Source organism: Balaenoptera physalus (genome assembly GCF_965194825.1).
Source record: "Balaenoptera physalus genome assembly, chromosome: 20".
Taxonomy (NCBI): Eukaryota; Metazoa; Chordata; class Mammalia; order Artiodactyla; family Balaenopteridae; genus Balaenoptera; species Balaenoptera physalus.
The window spans coordinates 19338232-19360644 of record NC_138901.1 but is presented as its reverse complement, the minus strand read 5'-3'; the positions used below and the strand labels follow the sequence as shown (position 1 = coordinate 19360644).

The 22413-nt window shown below is 52.0% G+C and overlaps 2 protein-coding genes across 2 annotated transcripts; both read right to left on the bottom strand.

Moving 5' to 3' along the window:
- Positions 1-196: 196 nt before the first annotated feature.
- On the bottom strand, positions 197-3561 carry CSF3 (colony stimulating factor 3). Its single transcript, XM_082440729.1, has 5 exons — positions 2310-3561; positions 2042-2196; positions 1510-1617; positions 1217-1363; positions 197-877 (listed from the first exon to the last, which is right to left on the bottom strand). The coding sequence occupies exons 1-5, from the start codon at positions 2320-2322 to the stop codon at positions 713-715; spliced, it is 588 nt and encodes a 195-aa protein (XP_082296855.1). The 5' UTR covers positions 2323-3561; the 3' UTR covers positions 197-712.
- A 4934-nt stretch (positions 3562-8495) lies between these two features.
- Positions 8496-22113, bottom strand: PSMD3 (proteasome 26S subunit, non-ATPase 3). Its single transcript, XM_082440728.1, has 12 exons — positions 21716-22113; positions 19149-19339; positions 17363-17500; positions 15997-16133; positions 14896-15086; positions 14618-14721; positions 11127-11241; positions 10903-11022; positions 10657-10760; positions 10220-10375; positions 9152-9202; positions 8496-8955 (listed from the first exon to the last, which is right to left on the bottom strand). Exons 1-12 carry the CDS (start codon positions 21933-21935, stop codon positions 8878-8880), a joined length of 1605 nt encoding a protein of 534 aa, XP_082296854.1. The 5' UTR covers positions 21936-22113; the 3' UTR covers positions 8496-8877.
- Positions 22114-22413: the final 300 nt, after the last annotated feature.

The window sequence follows — 22413 nt, the reverse complement described above, 5'->3', positions numbered from 1 at the left end:
CAGTCCCACCCAGCCAGGCAGAGACACGACTGCCCAGCCTGAGAAGGAGTCAGAATCCCGACCCTGACCCCGGCGGGGTGGGGCAGGCGCCACTAGCCTGATGGTGTCTGTAGCGCATCCAGAAAAACAAGAGGCGTCGCTGATGCCTGGGCTCCCCACACAAGGGGTCAAAACGTGCCCCCCAAAAATCTTAAAACGATTCCCCAGCAAATTTGCGGGACCCCAGGGTCAAGCGTCCCGGCTCCGGCTGCCTCTGATGGGCTTCGTGCCCGAGGCAAAGGGGACTCAAGGGAAGCAGCCAAGTCAGGCCAGAGCCAGGGGTGCAAGGACCCAGTTGGGGAACACTGCTGTTTAAATATTAAACAGGGCTGTCTCATCTCCCACGTGGGAGACTTCCCGATGATTCCAAGGGCCCCGAGGTAGGCACCCTCAGGGTAGGGGTTCGCTGTGGCTCTCCCCAGAGCCCACCAAGGGGCCAGCCAGGGAGCAGTCACAGGAAGTAATACTTGGTATTTACCAACTCCCTCCCAGTCCAGGGGACGGGAAGACGGGAGTTTTTCTCCCTGCTACAGGCAGGAGAATGAAACTTGGAGGTGCAGGGAAGGACCCAGGAGTCTGGGGCTCCTTTCTGTCTTCCCCGTCTTTAAATACTAGGTTTAAATAAGCATAAATATTAAATAGAGATAAATACACTGGAGGGGGAGGGCTTTGCTCAGGGCTCGGCCAGGTAGCGCAGGACACGGTACGCGAGCTCCAGGAAGCTCTGCAGCTTGGAAGCAACCAGGACCCCTCCTGCCCGGCGCTGGAAGGCCGAGGTGAAGGTCGGCATGGGGCCCTGGGTGGGCTGCACGGCAGGGGCCACCCCCAGGTCTTCCATCTGTGGGGGAAGATGAGGTCAGCAATCAGGCCCTGCTGAGTGGGTAGTTAGCACAGGGAGAAAAGGCGAAGGGCTGATGGGCTGCAGACGATCCAAGGTTCATGGGGAAGCCAGGACCGAACCCAGGTCTCTTTAAGGTCCAGTGACCCCGCCTCATGCCCTCAACTAGGGGGGATGGGGGAGGGTCCTGGGATGAGGTGGTAGCTCCCTACATCCAGCCCACCGAGAATGTTCCTGCCCCAGCCCTAGAGGACTCCGGGGTCCCCAGGCTGGCAGCACCACGTTTGAGGACCGGCTCGGTCCGGGCCCCTAACGCTTGCTGCTCCCGAAGAGACTCACCTGCAGCCAGATGTTGGTGGCAAAGTCGGTGACGTCCAGCTGCAGTATGTCCAAGGTGGGGGCCAACTCTGGGGAGATCCCCGCCAAGGCCTGCAGGAGGCCCTGGTAGAGGAAGAGGCCGCCGTGCAGCTGGCTCAGGCAGCCTGTCTGGGAGATGGGATAGGAGAGTCAGGGGACGCTGCCTGGGCTGCTCCCCTCAGGGCCCCAGCATGGAGCCTGGAGGACTGGGGAGCCTTCCAGGTCATCCTTCCCTGCCCGTCCCCTCATCTCCCTTCTCCCCTCCGGACACTCACCAGCTGCAGGGCCTGACTGGAGCAGCTACTCAGGGAAGCCTGGGGGATGCCCAGAGAGTGCCCAAGCAGCACCAGCTCCTCAGGGTGGCACAGCTTGTGGGTGGTGCACTGGGGATGGGAAGGATGCTGAGTGAGGGGCACTGGCAGAGCCGGGCAGCTCCTCCTTCCCGAGTGCCCCCATCTCTCCACATCCACATCTTCCCCTCCCTCCACGTCCTGCCAGGCTTCTCAGCCCCGTTCCTCCGTCCAAGCCCCCAGCCAGCCCCTCCCAGCACTGTCCCGTAGGGGTTCTTCCCCCAGTTCCCCACCAGCCGCCCAGGGCTCTGCCTCTCCTAATTTTCTCCCATTTCCCCTGAGTCTCTCCTCTCCCATCCCATGTCCCTTCCTGATGCCGTCTTCCCCACGGTTCCCTTTGCTTCCCTCTGCTTCTCTCTCCCCCCTCAGCTCTGCCCTGCGCAACTTCTTTCCTCCCTGCCCCCTGCTGCAGCATCTCTATCCCCTCCCCGCCCCTCCGCAGGCTGCCCTCACTCACCAGCCTCTCCTGCAGCTCGGTGCCATCAGCCTGGATTTTCCTCACTTGCTCTAAGCACTTAAGCAGGAAGCTCTGGGGCAGGGAGCTGGCAGGGCCGAGGGGGGTGGCTTCTTGCACCATCCAGAGTGCACTGTGCCAGAGCAGCAGCTGCAGGGCTGGGAGCAGACAGGGGCTCAGGAGACGTGCAGACCTTTCTGGGAGCCCAGGGACCCTGCCCTCTGCCACTACGGCCCCCACAGCTCTCCCCTCCTGGGGCCCGGACACTCACCCATCAGCTTCATGGGGCTCTGGGCAGCAGGTTCAGCCGGGGGTCTGGATGGGTCTGTAGGTTCTGGGTTCTGTCAGGGACCAGGTCCAGGGGCCTTTATACACAAGCCCATGGAGGCCTGGGAGGAAATTACCTGGTGCTGCGACTAAGGCTTAGTAATAACTTCCCAAGATTTATGCAAATTTGGTGTCCAGGACAATGCAGGGGGGTTGGGACAAAAAAAGTGTTTGCGAAAGTTTTGTGAAATTGTGGAATCTGTGATTCTTCTTTGACGTCTTGACCCCCTCAAACTCCCTTCCTCCCCTCAGCCCCACCCAGGTCTGAATTGCCCCAGAGTGTTTGAACTGAACCGCTGAACAAAAGCTGAGCCAATGATAAAAGCCAGGGAGGCTGGAGTCTGGTCGACCCCAGGGAAGAGGCAGGCCTAGGCCTCGGGGCCCTCCCTCCCGCCCTCCCCTGGCACATCTCCTGGGTCAGCCCCATTTGCCACTCTCCCTTGGGATTCTCAAGCCACCTGCTCCCTAGGCCACCAATTCTGAAAAGGAAGAAACTAGTTGCCCTATTTCTATCCCCCCAATTCCCAGAGGCTGCCTCTCTGAGTGCCCTCTTGAGGGGCCAGGGGCCTGAGATAGGAACATTGCGGTCTTGCCTCCTGTCCCCACCCCACATGTTGAGCGGCATCATCCTGGTTCCTGTGCCGAACTGGTTAGCTGGGAACTCCCCAATCCCCCCCATGACTCATTCCTTTAAGCCCCCGGAATCCTGGCAGAGACCAGAGGAAACCGGATGTCTGTCCCAAATGAAGCAAGACCCTTTGAGGCTCTTGGTTCAGGTTCACCTGACCTTGCCCTTCCTCCTCCTCCCGCCCACACTGCCCCTCCCCCCTAGCGTCGCTGTGCTTTGGAGTTGAGGGTCTGGGACAGGTGGCTTCCCTGGCCAGGTTCACTGCCAGCGGGCATGTGTGTGCTGCCCTGAGTGGAGAAGGGCTAGGGTGAGAAAGAAGAAACCACCCGGCTTCAAAGCCGAGAACCACGTACTGTTAGCGCTGGAAGGGACTTTGGAGTCCGTTCCAACCCTGTGAACCGGGCCAGTGAGGGAAGAGGCTTGCCCAAGGTCATGGGTAGCAGAGTCAGAGTTATAATCCAGACCTCTGCCTTGGGCCTGAGAGTTTTCCACAGGCCATGGGGCCTGCCTGGGGAAGTCTGACCAACCGCATCCAAGACTGTCACGTTCTGTCCCAACAGAACGTTGTTCTACCCCACGACGGGCCAGAACAGAGTCTCTTCGGATGAGGAGTGGGTGTGTCTGACTGGGTCAGGCCATCTCTGGGGCGGGGGTGCCCCCTGGTGGCCACAGCTGGCAGGGCCTTCACCTGCTAATCAATTCACGTCCTGCCTCTGGTCCCCGGTCCTGCGGGGCAGCCCTGGCCCCCAACTCCACCTTAGGGCAGGCAACTGGCCACCATGCCCCTATTAAGCCCAGTTCTGTGCCCACCTCTTTGGGAGGAGAGGGGTGGGTTTAGCAGAACTGTGGGGGGATGGCAGAGGTTCTCACAAACATGCCTCCTCTCCTTCCCCCTAAGAACCTCCAGAGGACCCAGCCTGCCCCAGATGTTGTGCAGAGCATGCCCTGTACATTGGCAAATGCATTGCTTTCAATAAGCCTATGAGGAAGGTACCAGAACCATTTCCCCTTTTACAGAAGATGAATCTGACCTTGAAGAGTTTGACTTGCCCAAAAATAGCAGAGCCAAGGTCTGCCCTGTGCCAGAGTCTTAAACTCTTAACCATTGAATCTCTTTCATTCATTCATTAAGTATTTATTTATTTAAAATGTATTTATTTATTTGGCTGCGTCAGGTCTTAGTTGTGGCACGCGGGATCTTCCTGGTGGCACACAGGCTATTTCGGTGCAGTGTGCAGGCTCTAGAGGGCGAGGGCTTAGTTGCCCCACAGCATGTAGGATCTTAGTTTCCTGACCAGGGATCAAACCCCCATCCCCTGCATTGGAAGGCGGATTCTTAACCACTGGACCACCAGGGAAGTGCCCACCATTGAATCTCTTGACCAATGTTTGGCCTTCCTCACCCATAACCAGGCCAGCTCTAGACCCAAACTTTAATTTTCACTTACAGTCCAAGTGTGTCAGAGGTTTGGCTCAGAAAATGCTACTTCTAACAAGGGTGGCCAGAATGGTGAAAGGACTTGAGATCATGATTTGAAGAAAACAGGCCATTTTGTCTGGTCAAGAGGAGAGGGTTGTTGCGTGGTCTCAAGGGCTAGAAGTGGGACAGGGAGTGGAAGCCCAGCTACCCAGCTTTCAGCTCAAGGAAAGAGCTTTCTAACCGCCAGAGGTGCTGGAGGATGGGGTGGGCTACTTCCAGAGGAAGTGAACTGCTTGACCAGGGAGGTGTTCTGGCCTCCATTCCATAGAGAGAAAATCCGAATGTTGGCTGGCAGTTACCGGACACCTCTTATATGCCAGGCACCTTCCATTACACTTGTGTCTTTCATCCTATCAACCAAGTGTGGATTATTCCCATTATAGACAAGGGACAGCCTCAGAGAACCAAAAGGCCCAAGATCACAGAACAAGTCGGGGGCAGAGCAAGGCAGGATTTGTGATCAGCCTTCCCAAGCCCCTATCATTCCTATTACACTATCTTCCTGTTCAGAGAGCTGTATGTACTTCTTGGATGATGGCTCAATCCAGACTTCATCCCCACCCATGAGAGAATAAAGACCAGGCAGAGAGAAAGGCCAGTTACCAGTCCTGACACATGCGGGCTGAGCCAGGCTGAAATGATCTGGCAAAGGCCCTGGCTCCAGAGACCACCCTAGCTGTTATTCATCCTTCCAGCTTCCTAAAGGCTTTCCCACTTATTTCTCAATGGCCAGAGGGGGTGAGTGGCTTCCACTCACACTTCCTGTTTTCATCTGGAACTGGGCTTGGAGTGTCCTTTTAAAGGCTCCGGCGTAATGCCTTTGTTGCAGGCTTGGCCTGTGGGCCAAGATATGTAAACCCTGAGTTAAGAATCGGTTTTACATGTTTTAAGTGGTTGGAAAAAAATCAGAAGATTTTTTTTCTTTGGCTGCATTGCGCAGCATGCGAGATCTCAGTTCCCTGACCGGGGACCTCGCCCCCTGCAGTGGAAGCACGGAGTCTTAACCACTGGACTGCCAGGGAAGTCCCAAAAGAATATTTTATCACAGGTAAAAATCATGAAAAGCCACTGTTCATAAATAATTTATTTACATATTGTTTATGTAAGGCCCCTTTCAAGAAGGGCAGAAGTGAGTAGTTGTGACAAGAGCATATGGCTCGCAAGCCTAAAAAACGTACCATATGGCCCTTTAAGAAAAGTTCGCAAACTAGTACACAGGACATATGTACAAGGGGACATACAGAAATGTCCTTTGCAATGTTGTTTGTAACAGTAAACCAATGGCCACCAATAAATTAATAAACAAATAAATTGTGGCCCATTCATACCACAGGTGCCTCTCCACCCTTCCACAATAGAAAATCCATGAGGAAAGCAGTTTGTTTTATTCAGTTGTATTCTTAGTCCCTAGAACAGTGCTGGGCACGGGTTTAAACATGATTAGATCTCAAAACCCATACTGAGTGAAAGGAACTTACTTTCATGTGACACATCATTTACAAAGATTTAAAAACTCAGGACAATACTATATTTTGTAGTAAAAGTATAAAAACATAAACTGGAAGGATACCCACTGAATTCATCAGAGCAGCTGCCTTTAGAGAAGGAGGGAGGAGGCCTGGGAAAGGAAGATGGGCTTTTAACTTATCTGTCACGTTTTATCTTGCATGAAAAAACTTGATACGATAACAAAAGGTTGATATTTATTAAAATTGGGTAGAAAGTACATGGGTATTTCTTATGTTATTCTTTGTACTTCTCTGTAGTTTTCTAATTAAAAAACAAAACTGGAAGGTAGAGAACACAGTGAACTCTCCAAGCATAAAAATAACACTGAACTTCTCCAGGAAAAGAAAGCTAAGCCAGTGGCGATGAATTACAAGAAACTTCCAGACCGTGAGCAGACACAAGAATGGTCTATAGACTCAAGGTGGGTGAGAACCAGGAAATCATGACCAATGACCCCAACTCTGTGTAACAGGATGATAGACTCTCCAACCCATTACCAACCAGGAAAGGGTATGGGGCACTTTGGGCTGGGTGCTGACTTTAAGATTTGTCATTGGGAATAATAATAATTACAACTAATTATCACACACTCAAAAAGAAGGTCATTTTAGAGGTCAGGTAAAGTGGTCATGGGTCAGAAGGACAGCCATGTAGGGACAAAAACCAACCAACAAACTAACCAACTAAATAACAGAGCCACAGACTTGAGGCTGGGAGAAGGCTGCACAGCCTACAGAACGCGACCTGAACTTGGTAGCACGTAGGCCAGTGTTCACGTCCCACCTAAGCCTGTCCTCACACCCTGGAAGGGCACGGACGGGTGTTCACCGTTAGTCCCCATCCTTCCTGGAAAGGAATTAAAGATCTCCTATTAGATTTTTGAATTGGTCTGTAAAATGGGGAAAAGATTGAATCCTTTAAAAAAAAAATAATGGAAAGTTTGGATGCTGGAATAATAACATCTTCCACAAAGATCAAGGGGGGAGTTTGGGAAAAAAAGTGCCGTTTCACAAAGCAAACTTTAAAAAGTTTCACTAGGTACTTCCCTGGTGGTGCAATGGTTTAGAATCCACCTGCCAATGCAGGGGACACGGGTTCGAGCCCTGGTCCGGGAAGATCCCACATGCCGCGGAGCAACTAAGCCCGTGCGCCACAACTACTGGGCCTGCGCTCTAGAGCCCACGAGCCACAACTACTGAGCCCCTGTGCCACAGCTACTGAAGCCCGCGCACCTAGAGCCCGTGCTCCGCAACAAGAGAAGCCACCGCAATGAGAAGCCCGTGCACCACAACGAAGAGTAGCCGCCGCTCACCGCTACTAGAGAAAGCCTGTGCCGCAACAAAGACCCAATGCAGCCAAAAAAAAAAAGTTTCACTACCTGGGGAGGTGGCAGAAACTTAAAGGAAGTGGGCAATACCAAATCACTGTGACCGAGACTGGGGTGGGATCAGGAACCAAAGCAAGGCCTGTCTAAAACATGCCTTTGATGGAAGTTAGGGCTATCAGGGTATGAAAACCTGCAGCTGGTGATGAACACATGGTGTACCTTTCCTAACAAACAAGACATTATCCAGCTCGGTGTGCCAGGTACTGAGCAAGGCCCTGGGGGGACAGAAGTGCCTCATGCTCTTTAAGAAGTTACAATCTAGTTGGGAGGATAAGGCTTTCACAGTGACAACCTCCTAAGAGAATCTGATTATCAAGTGAGTGGTTCAGAAGCCAGGGAGTTGAGTCACCGTGAGGCAGGATGCCTGGAAGATGTGTAGCAATCAGCAAGGTGCAGAGCGAGAGCTGCACAGGAGAGGGAATGCAGTCGAGGAGAGGCAGAAACCCACGAGGCATCGTTCTGATAGCAGAGCTGGCTCAGCAGGAACGAAGGGCACATGTACGGCAACGCCCCAGTGCCAACCAGAGAACGTCAATGATGCGAAGGACCCAATGTGGGGAGCACCGCTGGCAGCGGCTGGGAGACTTAGAGAGACCCTGGCAGGTGCATTTTCCCACCACATGCAGCTGGAGGAGGTGGGCTGGGGGTCCACAGGGAGCCCCCTCTCGCCCGACCCCCGCCCTGCTCTCAGGGAGGAGCCTATCCCCCACTCCATAAGGGCCACTGGGCAGAACCCTGCTCTCAGCCCGCCGCAGCCTTGCTGGAGACCCTTCTCTCCTCTGCGAACCTCACCTGAGGGTCAGACTCGCACCTTGTGTTTCATCCACTGGAAGCTTAGATTCCCAGTTTTAGAGCCAGGAGGTCACCGAGTCTTATCATTTATTTGGCAGATATGGGAAAGGGGCCTGAGAAGTTTGGAGAGCTGCCAGTTATTTGAGAGCCAGTTGGATGTGAAAGAGTAAACCCAGGCCCTCTTCTCCACCCAGCCCTCGGCCTCCTCCTCCTCTACAGCTGCTTCAGGTCCTCGGGTCATGCCTGGGGCCAGCACTCCCAGGCCAGAAAAAAATCTGGGCCTGTTAACGTTGCACATGTGAGAGTGAAATAAGAGTAACTGATGCACAAAGAGTCCCGGAGAACTTTTTATTCTTTAAAAATCACAACTGAAGCTTCAAAAAACATACAACCTAACACATGTCCCAATTCAGTGCCCTACGCCCTGGAGGAGAGCACAGGGCTAGGCCCTCCCATCTTGCTGCCCACACCGCTAGCCAGGACCCTGCCCTGGGGAGGCTGCCTGCTCGCCCTCCTGCCCACGTGTGCTAAGTCACCGGCTGGGGAGGGGCCCTGGGATGAGGTGCGGGTGCCTGGCTCCCTGCACCCCTCCCCCCTGCACACGTGCAGTCTGTGTGCAGCGTGTGGGAAAAGGGGCCGGTTCCCTGGGCAGGGGCCCCAAGGGGGGAAGATAAAGAGCCAGCCCCACTCGTCCCACCCCTCCCCAGCCCCCCAGCTCAAGGAAAGCTGTCGTCATCGTCCTCTGCCATCTCCTTGGCAAACTCCAAGTCCTGCTGCTCCCGCTCCCGCCGCTCCTGCGGAAAGAGGGGCGGGGCCGGGCTGCTGAGGACAGGTCGGGCTCTCTCACTCGTCTACACCCAGCCAGACCCACCCAGGGCCAGAGATCGCCCAGGCTTCAGAGGTGCCCCAGCCCTTCCAGAAACCTCCCCTCTCCCCTTTCTGTAGGGAAGTGTGATCTTTCAGTCTTACCCAAAGCAGAAGGCAGCTTACCTCTGCAGACTCCAAGTCCTTGTTGTACGATTTGGGAGGAAACCTCATGGCCTGAAGCACAACGGAGAGAGGAACAAGGTGAAGAGGAGGCATCAATGTAACACACACTCATTGTGCTCCCGCGTGCCAGGCGCCAGGATGTGCGCGCGACCGGTGATCACTCCCTAGTTCAGTGCAGCGGGGGAGCCAGGCATGGAGACTAGTTCATTACTACGACGCCGCGGGATAAGTGCTAAAGATGGAGAATTAGAAGAATCCGGAGGTATAAATGATTAACCCTCCTGATCGGGCTGGGAGAGGGACTGGCACTGAGAAGGAAGAGGAGGAAGAACGGACGGGCTGTGGGAGTGGAGGAAGGGCGTTCCAGGTAGAGGGTTCAGGCTGTGACAAGGCTGGCCTGAGTTCAGTGGGGCCAACTGGGGTGGAGGGGAGGGGTCGGCGGAGCGGTCCTGGGGAGGGAGGCCAGTGACGCAGGGGGCCAGATCACGAAGGGCCTTTCCTGTCTAGCAGAGCACAGCATTTGCCTGGTTTTAAGTGAAGCTATATCCCTGGTTTCCTGGGGGAAGAGAGCAGGAAAAAAATCGGCAGCCCAACAGTACCAGCACCTAACCCAGCGCCTGACACAGGGTAAGAGCTTAAGAGCCTTTTGTGGAACGAGATGGCAGCCCTACCTTTTACACAATTCAGACTTTGCTAAGTGCCCCAAGACGTGATTTCATTTAATTCCGTCAAGCCTGCCGGGCAGGGCAGGTAATACCTCATTATCAGCTTCACAGAAGGAGAAACAGGCTCAGAGAAGGTAAATGACTCAAACTTGGAACCAAATCCAGAACACTGCACTCTGAATCCCTGTCTGATCCTCCCTGGCAACCAGACCCCTGAAGAGCAAAGGGAAGGTGTTGTGGTCCCACAAGCAAAGTCCTTTGCCCCTTCTGGACCCACAGTGATTTTACAGAGATCGTCTGGGAACTGCGCCCCAACCCAAGCCAGTCGTCCCTGAGGAACCCGTGGGTGTGGAGCGGGGCATGCTGCTGCCAAGCATCGCCTCTGCAGCCCAGGGCTCCGCACCTTGACGGACATGTTGTGAATATCCAGGCAAAAGGAGATGCGCTGGTGGAAGGCTAGCTGGGGCTCACGGGTGGAATAGATGTCAATCATCTCCTTGGACTGGACGTAGCCCTTCTCGTGGTTGATGCTGGCCTCAATGACGCCATCCCGGATGGCCTGCAGGCCCCAAAGGGAGGAAGAGTCACCAGAAGGTCCATCTTCTAAGTCCTAGAACATCTTGTCCCATCTCTTTGTCCTCCTTGATCTCTCACACACTCACTGCACACACACACTCTCTCTCTCTCTGTGGCAACTTCCTGGCTTCACTGCAAGACGGGCACTCCCTGAAAAGACTATGCCACTGCTTTAGCCATTCCCCTCCTTGGTCAGCCTCCTCCCACCCCCATCCCTGAAATAAGGCAGGAAGGTGACAACCGCGGTCCCTGAGCCAGGCCCACCTTGGCAACAATGAACTCTGCATCCTCCGGGCTATCAAGCTGCAGCTTCTGGGCGATGTCCGCCAGGGAGATTCGGGAATAGGAGAGGCTGATCATGCGCACCCCTGGGTGAGGAAGGAGCGGTGGGGAGGCTGGGGCGGGCACAGACCCTTCACCCGCCCAGGCGCGCACAGGGTTGTCCCTGCCCCTGGAGAAGCCTAGTCCGGGTCCTGCCCTGCCAGGGGCCCCTCAGGCCCTGCTCCACACCTGTCTTGATGACGTTGTGTCGTAGTCGGATGATGAGGGTGTAGGTCCCATCTGCCTGAAACTTCTCCCCAAACTGATCCAGGACCTGGTTGAACTTGGCCAGGTTTCCCGTCCTGACAGCTGCAGTGGGGAGAGGAGTGGATCAAATGCTGCAAAGGGTGCACACAAAAAAGGGGCCACAGTGCCAGGGGTCCGGCAAGCTCTGGGAGGGGACCAGCCCTTACCCTGGGTCAGAAGGAAGTAAGGCATGAGCGAGCGCTTGAGGGATGGTTGACGGAACTGCAGCCGGTCCGGGATCTCTCCCAGCAACAGCTCCACCACAATCAGAAGCTTGTGCACCTGGCAGAGTGTGACACAGGAACACAGTGGGCAGGGAGCCCCACCGGGTGGGAGAAGAGAACGAAATGGGGCTTCGATGCAGTCAGACACACGGGGAAAGAGGGAAGGTGGCACTGGGACCAGGCCCACAGAGAGAGGAAAAAAATCCTCAAGCTGTGCTGGGCGTGGAATTGAAGCTCTGCCTTGGGAGACAGGCCTTGTGAGCTTCTGACCCTTTGACCACACCAGGCCCTCAGCTTCATTTCATCTGGCCAATCGGTGCACAGCACCCTGAAATGGCAAAGCTCTAAAGTACAGGCAGATGGGTAGGTTCTATGGCTCAGAAATGGTGAGGAAGCAGGGCCAAGAGGCCTAGGCAATGGAATGCGAGTCAGCCAAAGATGCTGGTAGGGAGGTGAACTATGTGTAAAATTAGTTATCTGGGTAGAGGCAGAAGCTCAGGAAAGGGCCTGCAGAACCTCACTGAGTGAGCCGGTCGGCTGGAAAATCAGGCCCCTCCTCCTCCACAAGACCTCCTCCAAATACCACTGTGTGCTACTTCTGAACGGCGCCTCCCGTGGATTCAGCACCGTGCAAGGACGACTACGGTGGAGGGGACGATGCCCAGCAGTTAAGGAGCCTCCCACCAAGCAGGAGGGACAGGAGCACAGACAGCTAAACCACGTGACAGCAAGTGTCACGAGGGAGGTAAGGGGTTAAAATGGGTGGTGGCTGATGGTGCCCACCCCTGGGCAAGGACCCTTCGCTCCTCCACACACACCCATGAGGCTGCCCTGTCCCTCGGCCCTCGGCGTACCCCATGAGTGAGGGGAAAGCCATGCCGATGGCAGAAGTTAACATATGCCTTAAGGATTCTGATGAAGCAGAAAAGGAGGGAGGACGTTTCAGCCAAGGGAACAGGCTGGAGAAGAGGCCGGCATACTGGAGGGGGTGTGTGTGGGGCCACCTGGAGAGGTGATCGGGGCCCGTCTGGAGACGTGCGGTTTTGAATGCCAGGCTGAGTTCTGAGTTTGGAGACAGAACTAGCTAGCCTGTACTTGCTAGCTAGGAAACGCCGAGCAACTGAGTCTTTGGTTTCCACCTCCCTAAAATGGGCATAACAACAACAATAATACCTGGCTCGCCTACTTCACAAGACTTACAATACTCTACCGGGCAGGCAATGGGGAGAAATGCGAGCTTCCCGGGCCAGGCAGACGGGCCTGGAGCTCCCCGCTCAGTTAGGCGGCTGTGCGGAAGCTGGGCTGGTGGAGGGGAGGATGGCGACCAGCAGGGTCAGTGGCTTGAACAAGGGCACTGGTAACATCAGAGAGGAGACGAATACCAAAGCCATGGAGGCAAATCAACAGACGACTCAGCGATGGCGAAGGGGGGGAGGAGGAGTCCAAGATGACCTGGAGGCGCCCATCTGGATCAGGAGAGCAGGAGGAAGGACTGGCAAGGGTGCCCAGAAGGGTCTGTCTGGACAAGCTGAGTGTGAGGAGCCGGGCACTATCTCTACAGAGATGTGTGGTGGGAAGTCGGATTTGCACGTCTGGCTTCATGAAAGGGGTCAGAACTTGTATCATGGGCTGAACTGTGAACCCCCAAATTCATATGCTGAAGTCCTAACCCCCTAGTACCTCAGAATGTGACTGGATTTGGAAATAGAGCCGTTAAAGAGGTAATTAAGGTAAAATGAGGTCATATGAGTGGGCCCTAATTCACTATGACTGGGGTTCTTATAAGAAGGATTAGGATACAGACGTGCACAGAGGGGAGACCATTTGAAGACGTCAGAAGATGGCCAACTATAAGCAAAAGAGAAGCCCTCGAAAGAACCCGGCCACGTTGACATCCTGATCTTGGACTTCTTGCCTCCAAAATTGTGATGAAATAAATTCCTATTGTTTAAGCCACCCAGTCTCGTAATAGCAACCCGAGCAAACTAAGACAGTTCACAGTGGACTTTGGTGAAGCATCATGGAGGTCACAGCTGAGCCATGGAGGCAAATGAGATCACCCAAGGCGAGAATGTGGATTTTCTACGGATGGATACACTTTCAACGTGCTCTGTTTTGGACTCCATGTTAAATTCGATGTCTCTCTTTACCCATTCTCACTCTCCCTGTTTTTACTTAAAGCTGGCTTCTCCATGTGGGCTCTCTATCCCATTCCTCCTACCTTGTTCAAGGCCTTGGCCCATCGCCTATTTGCTTAAGTCTCTCTGGGTGGAAAGTTCCCCCAACTCTGCCCCTTCTCCTCTCAGGCAACCCTCCCACCTCTTTCCTGGCTCCCTGGCCAACAGTCCACAGGCCAAAGACCTCACTCCAGCCCCCCCTGCTCCTTCTTCCGGAGACCTGGCTCCACCACAGAAAACTGTGAAACCTTATCCATCCATAGCAAAATCTGGTTTGAAAACACTGCTTTACCCCACGAGACCTCTCCCTGGTGCACAACACAGCCTATATGTTAAGTACCTGTATTTTTAGTGAATTTTCGAAGAAGGCTTAGTGTGCGTCCTACATTGTAAAAGCAATCTCACTTTGTGCAATGCACCCCATGTGTCTGAAAAGCCATTCCTTTCTATGAAAACTCTACCCATCTTTCAAAACCCAGATCAAATTTAACTATTTAAGACTACTCTAATTGTTTGACCACAACTGAATCTGCCGTTCTCTGAACTTCTGAACTGAAACAAAGCAAAGCTCCTACCACACTGAGCTAATCACTGTACGTTCTCATCCTGCTCTCTTTCAAGGGCACTAGGAGGTGGATGTGTTAATGTGAGAGCAGAGGTTTGTAGCTGGGAAAGCTGGGTCCTAATTCTGGCTACCAGGCTCTGTGCCTTTACACAGGCCCTCAAGCCTTTCTGAGTCAATGTTCTTTATCTATCTCTTCGAGAGCAAATACCATTTCTTATCCTTCTTTTCTACCCCTCACAGTGCCCAATGTCAAGGTCAGCACTCAAAAAACTACCTGGTGACTGACAGCTTTGCCACGGCCAAGGTTTACCTCCACCTGAGTCAGCCAGCCTTAGGGAGAGCTCTGGGTTCCCTGGCCACAGACAACACTGCTCCCGAAGGGGCATGTGAGGGACCAGGTAAGAGCCTGGGGTTTATCAACACAATCCAGGCCCTCACCTGGAATAGGGGGTTCTGGGGAATCAGGAATATTCTAAACCTACGTACCAGGGAGAATACTGGGAACATAAACTGCCAGAGGTGCAGGCGGTGTCTGCCTAATGTGCCCTGAACAATGTCACGTGCAAATAGACATGTGATGCCACCTTTAGGGTAAGAAGATTAAGGACCTTCTGGGCTCCTCAGATAGGGAAACGGCACTAACATGGTATCAGACGAGTAAGGGGGTCAAAGGGGTGAGAACTGCTGCTCACCGTCTGTTTGAAGCCGACAGCTGTGTGCTGAGGGGCCTTGCGGAGGGCGTTGGTCATTGTCCTCCGGGCCTCTGAGTACTCCAGCTGGATGGCTTTGATGCGCCCTGGGTGTGGAGAAGAAGAGAGCTGGTCAAGAGGATGGTGTGATCCAAAGCCCGGCCCCCCGCAAACCAGAGTGCCGAATGGGCACTCCTATGCACCAAGGGCACCACTTTCTTAGCAAATTTGCACCGAGGGAGCCCGAGACACCTTCCGGCTGGGGGGCGGGCCCTGCTCACCTGTGTAGTAGAGGTACCTTGCCCACTCATTGTTGTTGGCCTGCTCGGGGAACACAGACTTGGACACCAGCTTCTCGGCCTGGTCGTACAAGCTGTAGTGTAGGTAGTTCCGCAGCAGGAGGTTCAGCAGTGTGGCCTGCCCGTCCGCGTCGTGCCGCAGGGTGGCGGTCCGGAGCCGAGCGTGCAAGAAGCTTCAAGAAGGAAAGAAACGGGAGGTCAAAGCCTTCACATAACAACTCTTCAAGCTGCCTCTGACCTCTCCATTCTCTCTCAATTCCTAAAAAAGTGATGCAAACTGCTTTTCTGGTTATTCACCGAATACTCAACAAATGAAGCACTAGTCCAGGTGCACAGAAGGCCAGAACTCTGCTCAGGGAACCTGCATTCTAGTGGGGGAGACAGACAGCCATCACGATGAACAAGCGTACCATGCAGTTCCACAAAAGGTGGTGGGGTGACGTCGAAATCAGGCTAAGTGCGACGGGAACCGCAGAAGGGGAGGAGGATGGGACTGCGGCTTTAAATAGCCCAGTCAGTGCAGGGCTCACTGAGAAGGTAACAGTTAAGCAGAGGCTTGAAGGAGGCAGGGAGGAGAGCATTCTCGGCCGAGGGAAGAGTGCGCTGGCGTGCCCGCGAGAGAGCGAGGTGGCCAGCGTCGGCGGAGCAGTGGAAATAAAGTCAAGGAGGCAGTAACGGGGGCAGACCCCGTGGGGCCTTATAAGCTTTTACATCATGAGGGCTCTGGTTTTTCCATGAGGGAAACGGGGAGCCACTGCAGGTTTCAAGTAGAGGAGTGAAAGGTTTTCCAGCCTGAACTTGCTTGTACCTCTGACCCACTGAGTCCTCCCCTGACGTGTGGTGAAGGGAAGAGCCTGGGAGACAGGACTTAACAGGCCAGTGGTGGTCTCCGTTTCGTCATCTAGTCTCAGCCTCGCTCTCAAGCCCTCGCACAGCTCAGGGCGTGTTAACCATTACCCCCACTTCCTGCTGGGCACGTTGCAACTCCCAGCCCATGGCCCCCTGCCAGGCCACAGCTCTGTGGTAGTGCCTGACCATGTCTCTGACCCCACAGGCCACGAGCCAGACCCCTGGCCACAGTACCTGCGCACCACATCCAGCTTGTCCAGGAACTCATAGACCCGAGCATGGTAATAGTAACACTTTGCAGCCACAAGGTCCAGGGCCCGGCGGTTCTGAGTGCTGATCTTCTGCATCAGGTCATCAGAGATCTTCTGTGCCTGGGGAGGCAGCCAAAAGAGAATCAAGCGTCAGTGCTTCAGAAAGTTAAACACGGAGCCAGCAATTCCCCTCCTAGGCATATGTCCAAGAGAACTAGAAACATACGTTCACATAAAAACTTGCACATGAATATTCATATCAGCATTATTCCCAATAACCAAAATGTGGAAACAACCCAAGTGCCTATCACCCAATGAATGGATAAACAAAATGTGGTATATCTATATGATGGAATTTTACTCATCCATAAAAAGGAACAGAGTACAGATGTATGCCACAACATGGATAAAATTAGAAAACATCATGCTACAGAAAAAAGCCAGACACAAAAGGCACATATTATATAATTCCATTTAGATAAAATGCCCAGAATAGGAAAATCCATGGGACATAAAATATTAATAGATTACTGGGCTGGGGTGAGGGGAGAACAAGGAGAGACTACAGATAGATATGGCGGTTTTTTGGTGGGGGCAGTGATTAAACTGGTCTGGAATTAGATAGTGAGGGCGGTTGCACAACCTTGTGAATATACCAAAAACCACTGAGTTGGTTTCAAGGGAGTGAATTACTTCTAAAAACCAACCAAACAAAAGCCAACCAGTGGCAGAGCAAGGAAAAAACAAAACGGAGGACTGAGGAGACGTGTCATTTCTTGGGTGTGCTCTTGGGACAGCAGCTAAGCCTGACAAAGGAGCTGGCCCCGGTTGGAAGGCGTGGTGGAAGAGTGGTATCCAAAATGGAGCCTTTCAATTTCATAATAATAGCTACCATTTATTAAAATGTTGTGAATGCTTACTACGTGCAGATCACTGTGCTAAGTATTTTTAAAGTATATTACTTTATTTAATACAAACAATAATCTTGTAAGGTGGGCAGTTTGTCTCATTTTACACACAGCTGGGAGAAATTAATTTGCCTAAGGTACAAACGGGATTTGAACCCAGGTATTTCTGTCTCCAAATCTACTGTTCTCAAAAGCATCCACTATACTGGGATCGCGCCACAGACGGGTACAGAGTGACCACTGCCAGCCCTTTCCCAGAGCCTGAGCAGGAGTTGAGGGGTCTTCCCCGGATGTGGGGCTGGGCGCATTCCCACATGGGGGAAGAGTCTGGGGGACAGTTAATAACCCAGTGATTGTCTATTTCTTCACTAGAGGCACTCTCCCCCGCTAAGCCCGCACCCCGCCTGGGGCGCGTCAGTCACTTGCACCGGCCCTGGCTACCTCTTTGTAGCGCTTGCTGTTCATCAGGAAGATGACCACGAGGAGCTGGAGGTAGGCTTCCACTTCGGGCAGGAGCGGAGCCGACGCAGCTTTTCCTGTTCGGGGACGGAACTGCAAATCGGCTTCTGTGTCCATGGGCTGGAGAGGACATGAGTTACCGTGGAAGAGCTCAGTCAGATCAATCAACCAAGAATTTATTAAGCACTCACTATGTATTTCAACAAATATTTAATAAGTGCCTACTACATGCCAAGATTTTTCTAGGTGCTGGGGATACAGAAATAAAGATGACACAGTCTCTTTCTGAAGGGAGTCAAGGAGGCTGGCAATATAATAAATACAGAAAAGGGTTACAGGAGTATAACACCCTCACATAATATAATGTGGACAGAAAGGATGATGTAAGGACCCCTCAGAGAGCCTACAATCTAAGTAGAGATTAAACCACCATACCTGGAACCACTGCGAATTCTATCAGGCAGGGTTAACAAAGGGAGATAATTCTAGACATGAGATCAAGAATAATGAGACAGGGAGTTCCCTGGTGGTCTAGTGGTTGGGATTCTGGGCTTTCACTGCCGTGGCCTGGGTTCAGTCCCTGGTTGGGGAACTGAGTCCTGCAAGTCGTGTGGCGTGGCCAAAATTAAAAAAAAAAAAAAAAAGGATAATGAAACAAAAAAAATTTTTTTTTTGGTGGGAACAAAGGAATTTTGGGGGAAATTGACATATACATACTACTTATCTTCAGATCTAGTCACCAAAACTGGAATAATGTGTAACAGATCAAAAGATGATCATGGTGGGTTACTTTAGAGATGTAAAGGTTAAAAAACATTCCAGGTGGCGTTGGGAGAGGGTGCTTTTCCTTTTTCCCAGACAGTAAAGCCTTCACTGTCCACCTCAAGGATTTTCTGAGTTTTTACATCTATGAAACAGACTGTAAGCATACAGGATTTTAGGGAGATGAAGGTGGCTGAAGGGTCAGTGAGGTTTGAGCAGGGGCAGGACCTGAACTGTATCCCGGATGATAAGGGGAGTTTTACAGCCAGAAAGGAAAAGGAGAGGTTTCTCCTGGCATGGAGACCACTACCACCAGCAAACTAACTTCATCAACATGCACTCTGTGCCACACACTGTGCTAAGAGCTTTCCCCCTCCTCCTTGCCCCCCCAAATCTGTTCATCACATTTACCAAATGAAGAAAATGAGGCACAAGGAGGTTAGGTCATTTGCCCAAGTCCCACAGATACCAAATGGTAGAGTTTGGATTCAAATTCAACACCCCCTCCAAAACCTGTGCTCTTAACCACTGTTCTTTTGTTCCTTTTTCTGTTGCTTTTTTTTTTTTTTTTTGGCCGCACCACGCGGCATGTGGGATCTGTGGGATCTTAGTTCCCCAACCAGGGATGGAAGCGAGGAATCTTAACCACTGGACTGCCAAGGAAGTCCCTTAACCACTGTTCTATACATCCTTCATGGTGAAGCTTCGGAGGCAAAAAGGCAGTGGAACCTTCTCCTAGGCCCCCTGTTGGGGGTGGTGGGAAATGAGTGTGGCTGGAAGGGTCCTGACTCCTGGCTCCTCTTCCTGACTCAGAAGAACGACTCTACAGGGCAGAAGGATGGTCGCCTTGTTAGAGGACAAATGAGTATTAAGAGGGGCTGTTTTGCTTCATGACTCTGCTATGGCAGGTAACAAGACAGGTCTCCAGGACAGGAAACAGTTACACAGGGTGGAATGTGTGTGTCAAGCCAAGCCTGCACCCTTCACGCTGGCCTGACTCACTTACCTCTTCCAGGAAGGGTAGCAAGAAGTCTCGAGTGGCATTGTTGGAGGTGAAAAAGCCATGCACAGCCTTGTACAGAACGTAGTGGTTGAGGCGGCGTGATGTGGAAGGCAGCATCCGCAGGGCCCGCAGCACGAACCGAGGCTCCTTGCCCGAGACTGCCTTCTCCAGCTGTTTCACGTGCTCCTTGATGTCTGTGGAGGACAAGGGGAGAAAAATGTTAATTCCAACTCCTACTCCCCCCACCCCCCGCCACTCCAGCCAAGCAGTCCTAGGGAGCCTCTTACAAATGGCAGGATGTGGCCAATCACTGCTTTTGCCCTAAGAGCAATAGTTATGGATGCCATACATTGATTTTAAGACATAACCAAGAGACAAAGAAAAATAAAGCTGGGGTGGGGGAAGGAGTAGAGGGTGACAGAAAAAAGAAAAAAACAATGAAAAACAAAAACACATGGTGATTAAAACAATGAAAAACAAAAACACGTGGAGATTTAGCATATCTTCAAATAGGAAAAGACTTCTAAAATTCTTCTGAGAACTGTAAACAAAACAAAAATATGTGCAACACATGTGACCAGAGATTCATATTCTTTTTCTACAAGGAGCTTGTATTAAGGATTAAAATAGATAAAAATGAACATGAATGGACAATACAAAAAGAGGAACGACAAATAACAGATGTGAAAAGTATATTTCACTAGTATTCAAATAATCCTAAGCGAAAACATTTTTCAATTACCATTCTAGTGGTATTTGAAAAATGATAACATATAGAGTACAGGGGTGAGCAAGACATTTCTGCTCGTATAATGTATATCAGTACAGTTTTTCTGGACAATATCTACCAAGAACCTTAAAAACAAACCCTTTCAATTCAGGGATCTCTACTGAAGAAATAATTATAGAGGTAGATCAAAAACTTGGGCACAGAGATGATGGTTGCAAAGCTATTTGTAACAGGGAAAAATAGAAACAACTTAAATATCCAGAAATAAGGGAATGTAATCAATTGGTAGTTTTAGTTACCTTTGTATTTTTAGCATAGGGTGCCGGGGTCACGTTAATGATATAATAGTAAGAACAGCTAATATTTATGGAGGGTTTTACTATATTTTCGTCACGTATTAGGCACAGTTGTAAACATTTTAATCTTCACAACAACCCAATTAAGTAGGTACTATTACTTTCATTTACAGAGATGAGGAAGCTAATTCCAGAGCGTATATTCTTAGCCATCATATCAGTTATTCAATAAACGTTTCTGGAACACATTGAATGCTTTGTTTATGGATATGTTACATGAAAGCACACAAAATAATCTGTATTTAGTTATGCCTTGTTCCTAACTGTATATATAAACTTGATCTCAATTATGGGAGAACAGCTCAAAAATTCATAGGAAATAATGTTAACCACAGTTGTTGTTTTTCTTCCCCCCCTGCTACTTTAGACCTCTCATATTAAAATGTTTATAAGAAACATATGTATATACCCAGTAGATAATGCTGAATGGCACCTTTGCCACTGGTTGACTATCGTTATTTTATGTAAAAGGATCTTTATTAGATACTGAGCCTGCTATCCAACTTCAGAGTAGAAGCTGATGCAGTCCACACTATCACATCCTCAAAACACCACCCAGGAGCCTAACTTTGCTATTTCAATGTTTTCGAGCTAGTTTCTCCTGCAGTTAAGTAGAGAGAAAACCCAATAAATAGTTTGGTCCTACTTGATCCAGAACCAGAAAAGAGCACCAGGGTCACAATGGGAAGCTCTCACTCTACCCACTCCAAATGTGGACAGGACGCTCTAAGTAGGAAAAGTGAAATATGAACTTGGAGGAACAAGAGGATGATAGGAAACAGGGAACAGGCACCTAGGAGAAAAGAAATGGGGGGATTGGTATATAGTTTACGTGGAAGGTGAACATTAGGAACTCAAACATCCGACACCTAAAAAGTTGAAGTGTGTAATGTGTTTAAACTCTTTAGAAACAGAGTAGGAGTAAGGGCTTGCAGGGAAAGAAAAAGCAATGGGATCGTTTGGGCACCTCAATTACAGCAACAAGGAAGCAAGATACTAGGTAGAAAGGGCTCTTTTAGAGGAGTTTGCTAAAGGTAGTTAAGACAACAGAAACCATTCTTAAAATGCAGGGGCCAGTATTCTGCGTCATTCTGACCCCCTTCAAACATAAATACAGACACTGGTTTTTAGAGAGATCAATCGTGCACTGGGGTCACTAGAATCAGTCCGGTGGGATGTAAATGGAGTAATAAGGTCAGAGGAGAGAACTTAGAAAGTCTATGGGCCCAGTGAGACCTACTTCTAGATGCAATCCCCGGTGGGGGTGGTGTGTGCGAACGGAGGAGTCCTGAGCCTAGAGAGAGTGCTCAGTTATCCGGCTGGGGTCGGGAGTGTCAGGGTAGTGAGGGCAGGCATTTGGGGGTGATCCCAAGGAACCCCCAAGTCAAGGTGGTGGAGGCTGCGCTGGGATCCCAAGGAGAGGGTGGATCACCGCGGCGCTGTCACCCGTGATCATGGCACGTCCCCGGCCCGAGCTCTCATACCCTCCAAGGTGACGGTGTCCAGCTCTCGCTGGGAGTGCTCAGCCGCCGCAGCCGCTGCCTTGCCATCGGTCTCGCCGGTTGATCCGCCACCCGCCGCCGCCTCCTCTTTCATCTCCACATCCTGGGGCGCCGGGGGCGGCGGTGGTTCTTGTTCCCCTCCGCCGGGCGGCGGCTTCGCCTTGTCCGCGCCGCGGCGCCGCGCCGAGCCCTCCTGCTTCATGGCGCCCGGGGTCGCGGCCTAGTCCGGGGACCGAGGCCGGGGCCTCGCGTGAACCCTCGCACCGGAGACCAGGAACAGAGCCGGGCCTGCCCACGAGCGTGGACTCGCGTCGGGCCGCACGATGACGGAGCAGCTGCAAACCCCTTCCCGGCGCTGGGCCTTCTGGGAAACGCCAGGCCGGGCTGGCCGACGGCCGAGTCATCAAAGGGGAAAAAAGTCAACCGCCGAGATGCAGGATGGAGGCGGATTTTCGCAGAAGGAGCGGGGAGGAGCCTTCATGAGTTTGCGGGGCTTGCTTTGGAGTGCTCCAGTGTGTTGATTTTTTTTCTTGCTCCTCTCGGGTGCATTTCCGTATATGTCCACAAGAGGTCACCTCAGGCTCCAACTGTGTTACCGCGGACTCAAAGAGCACCCCACCCCGCGTGGAGTGGTTAGGGCCTATCGGAACGCAGGGCGTGATGACGCCACGAGTTGCTGG

Coding starts and splice junctions, on each gene's coding strand:
- PSMD3 (XM_082440728.1), bottom strand. CDS start 21,935: ATGAAGCAGGAGGGCTCGGCGCGGCGCCGCGGCGCGGACAAGGCGAAG. Junction 16,134..17,362: donor ACAGCAAGCGCTACAAAGAG/GTAGCCAGGGCC, acceptor CTGCCTCCCCAG/GCACAGAAGATCTCTGATGA. Junction 10,376..10,656: donor CAGAGTTCATTGTTGCCAAG/GTGGGCCTGGCT, acceptor TGGGGCCTGCAG/GCCATCCGGGATGGCGTCAT.
- CSF3 (XM_082440729.1), bottom strand. Junction 1,618..2,041: donor CCGAGCTGCAGGAGAGGCTG/GTGAGTGAGGGC, acceptor TCCCATCCCCAG/TGCACCACCCACAAGCTGTG. Junction 878..1,216: donor CCACCAACATCTGGCTGCAG/GTGAGTCTCTTC, acceptor CTTCCCCCACAG/ATGGAAGACCTGGGGGTGGC.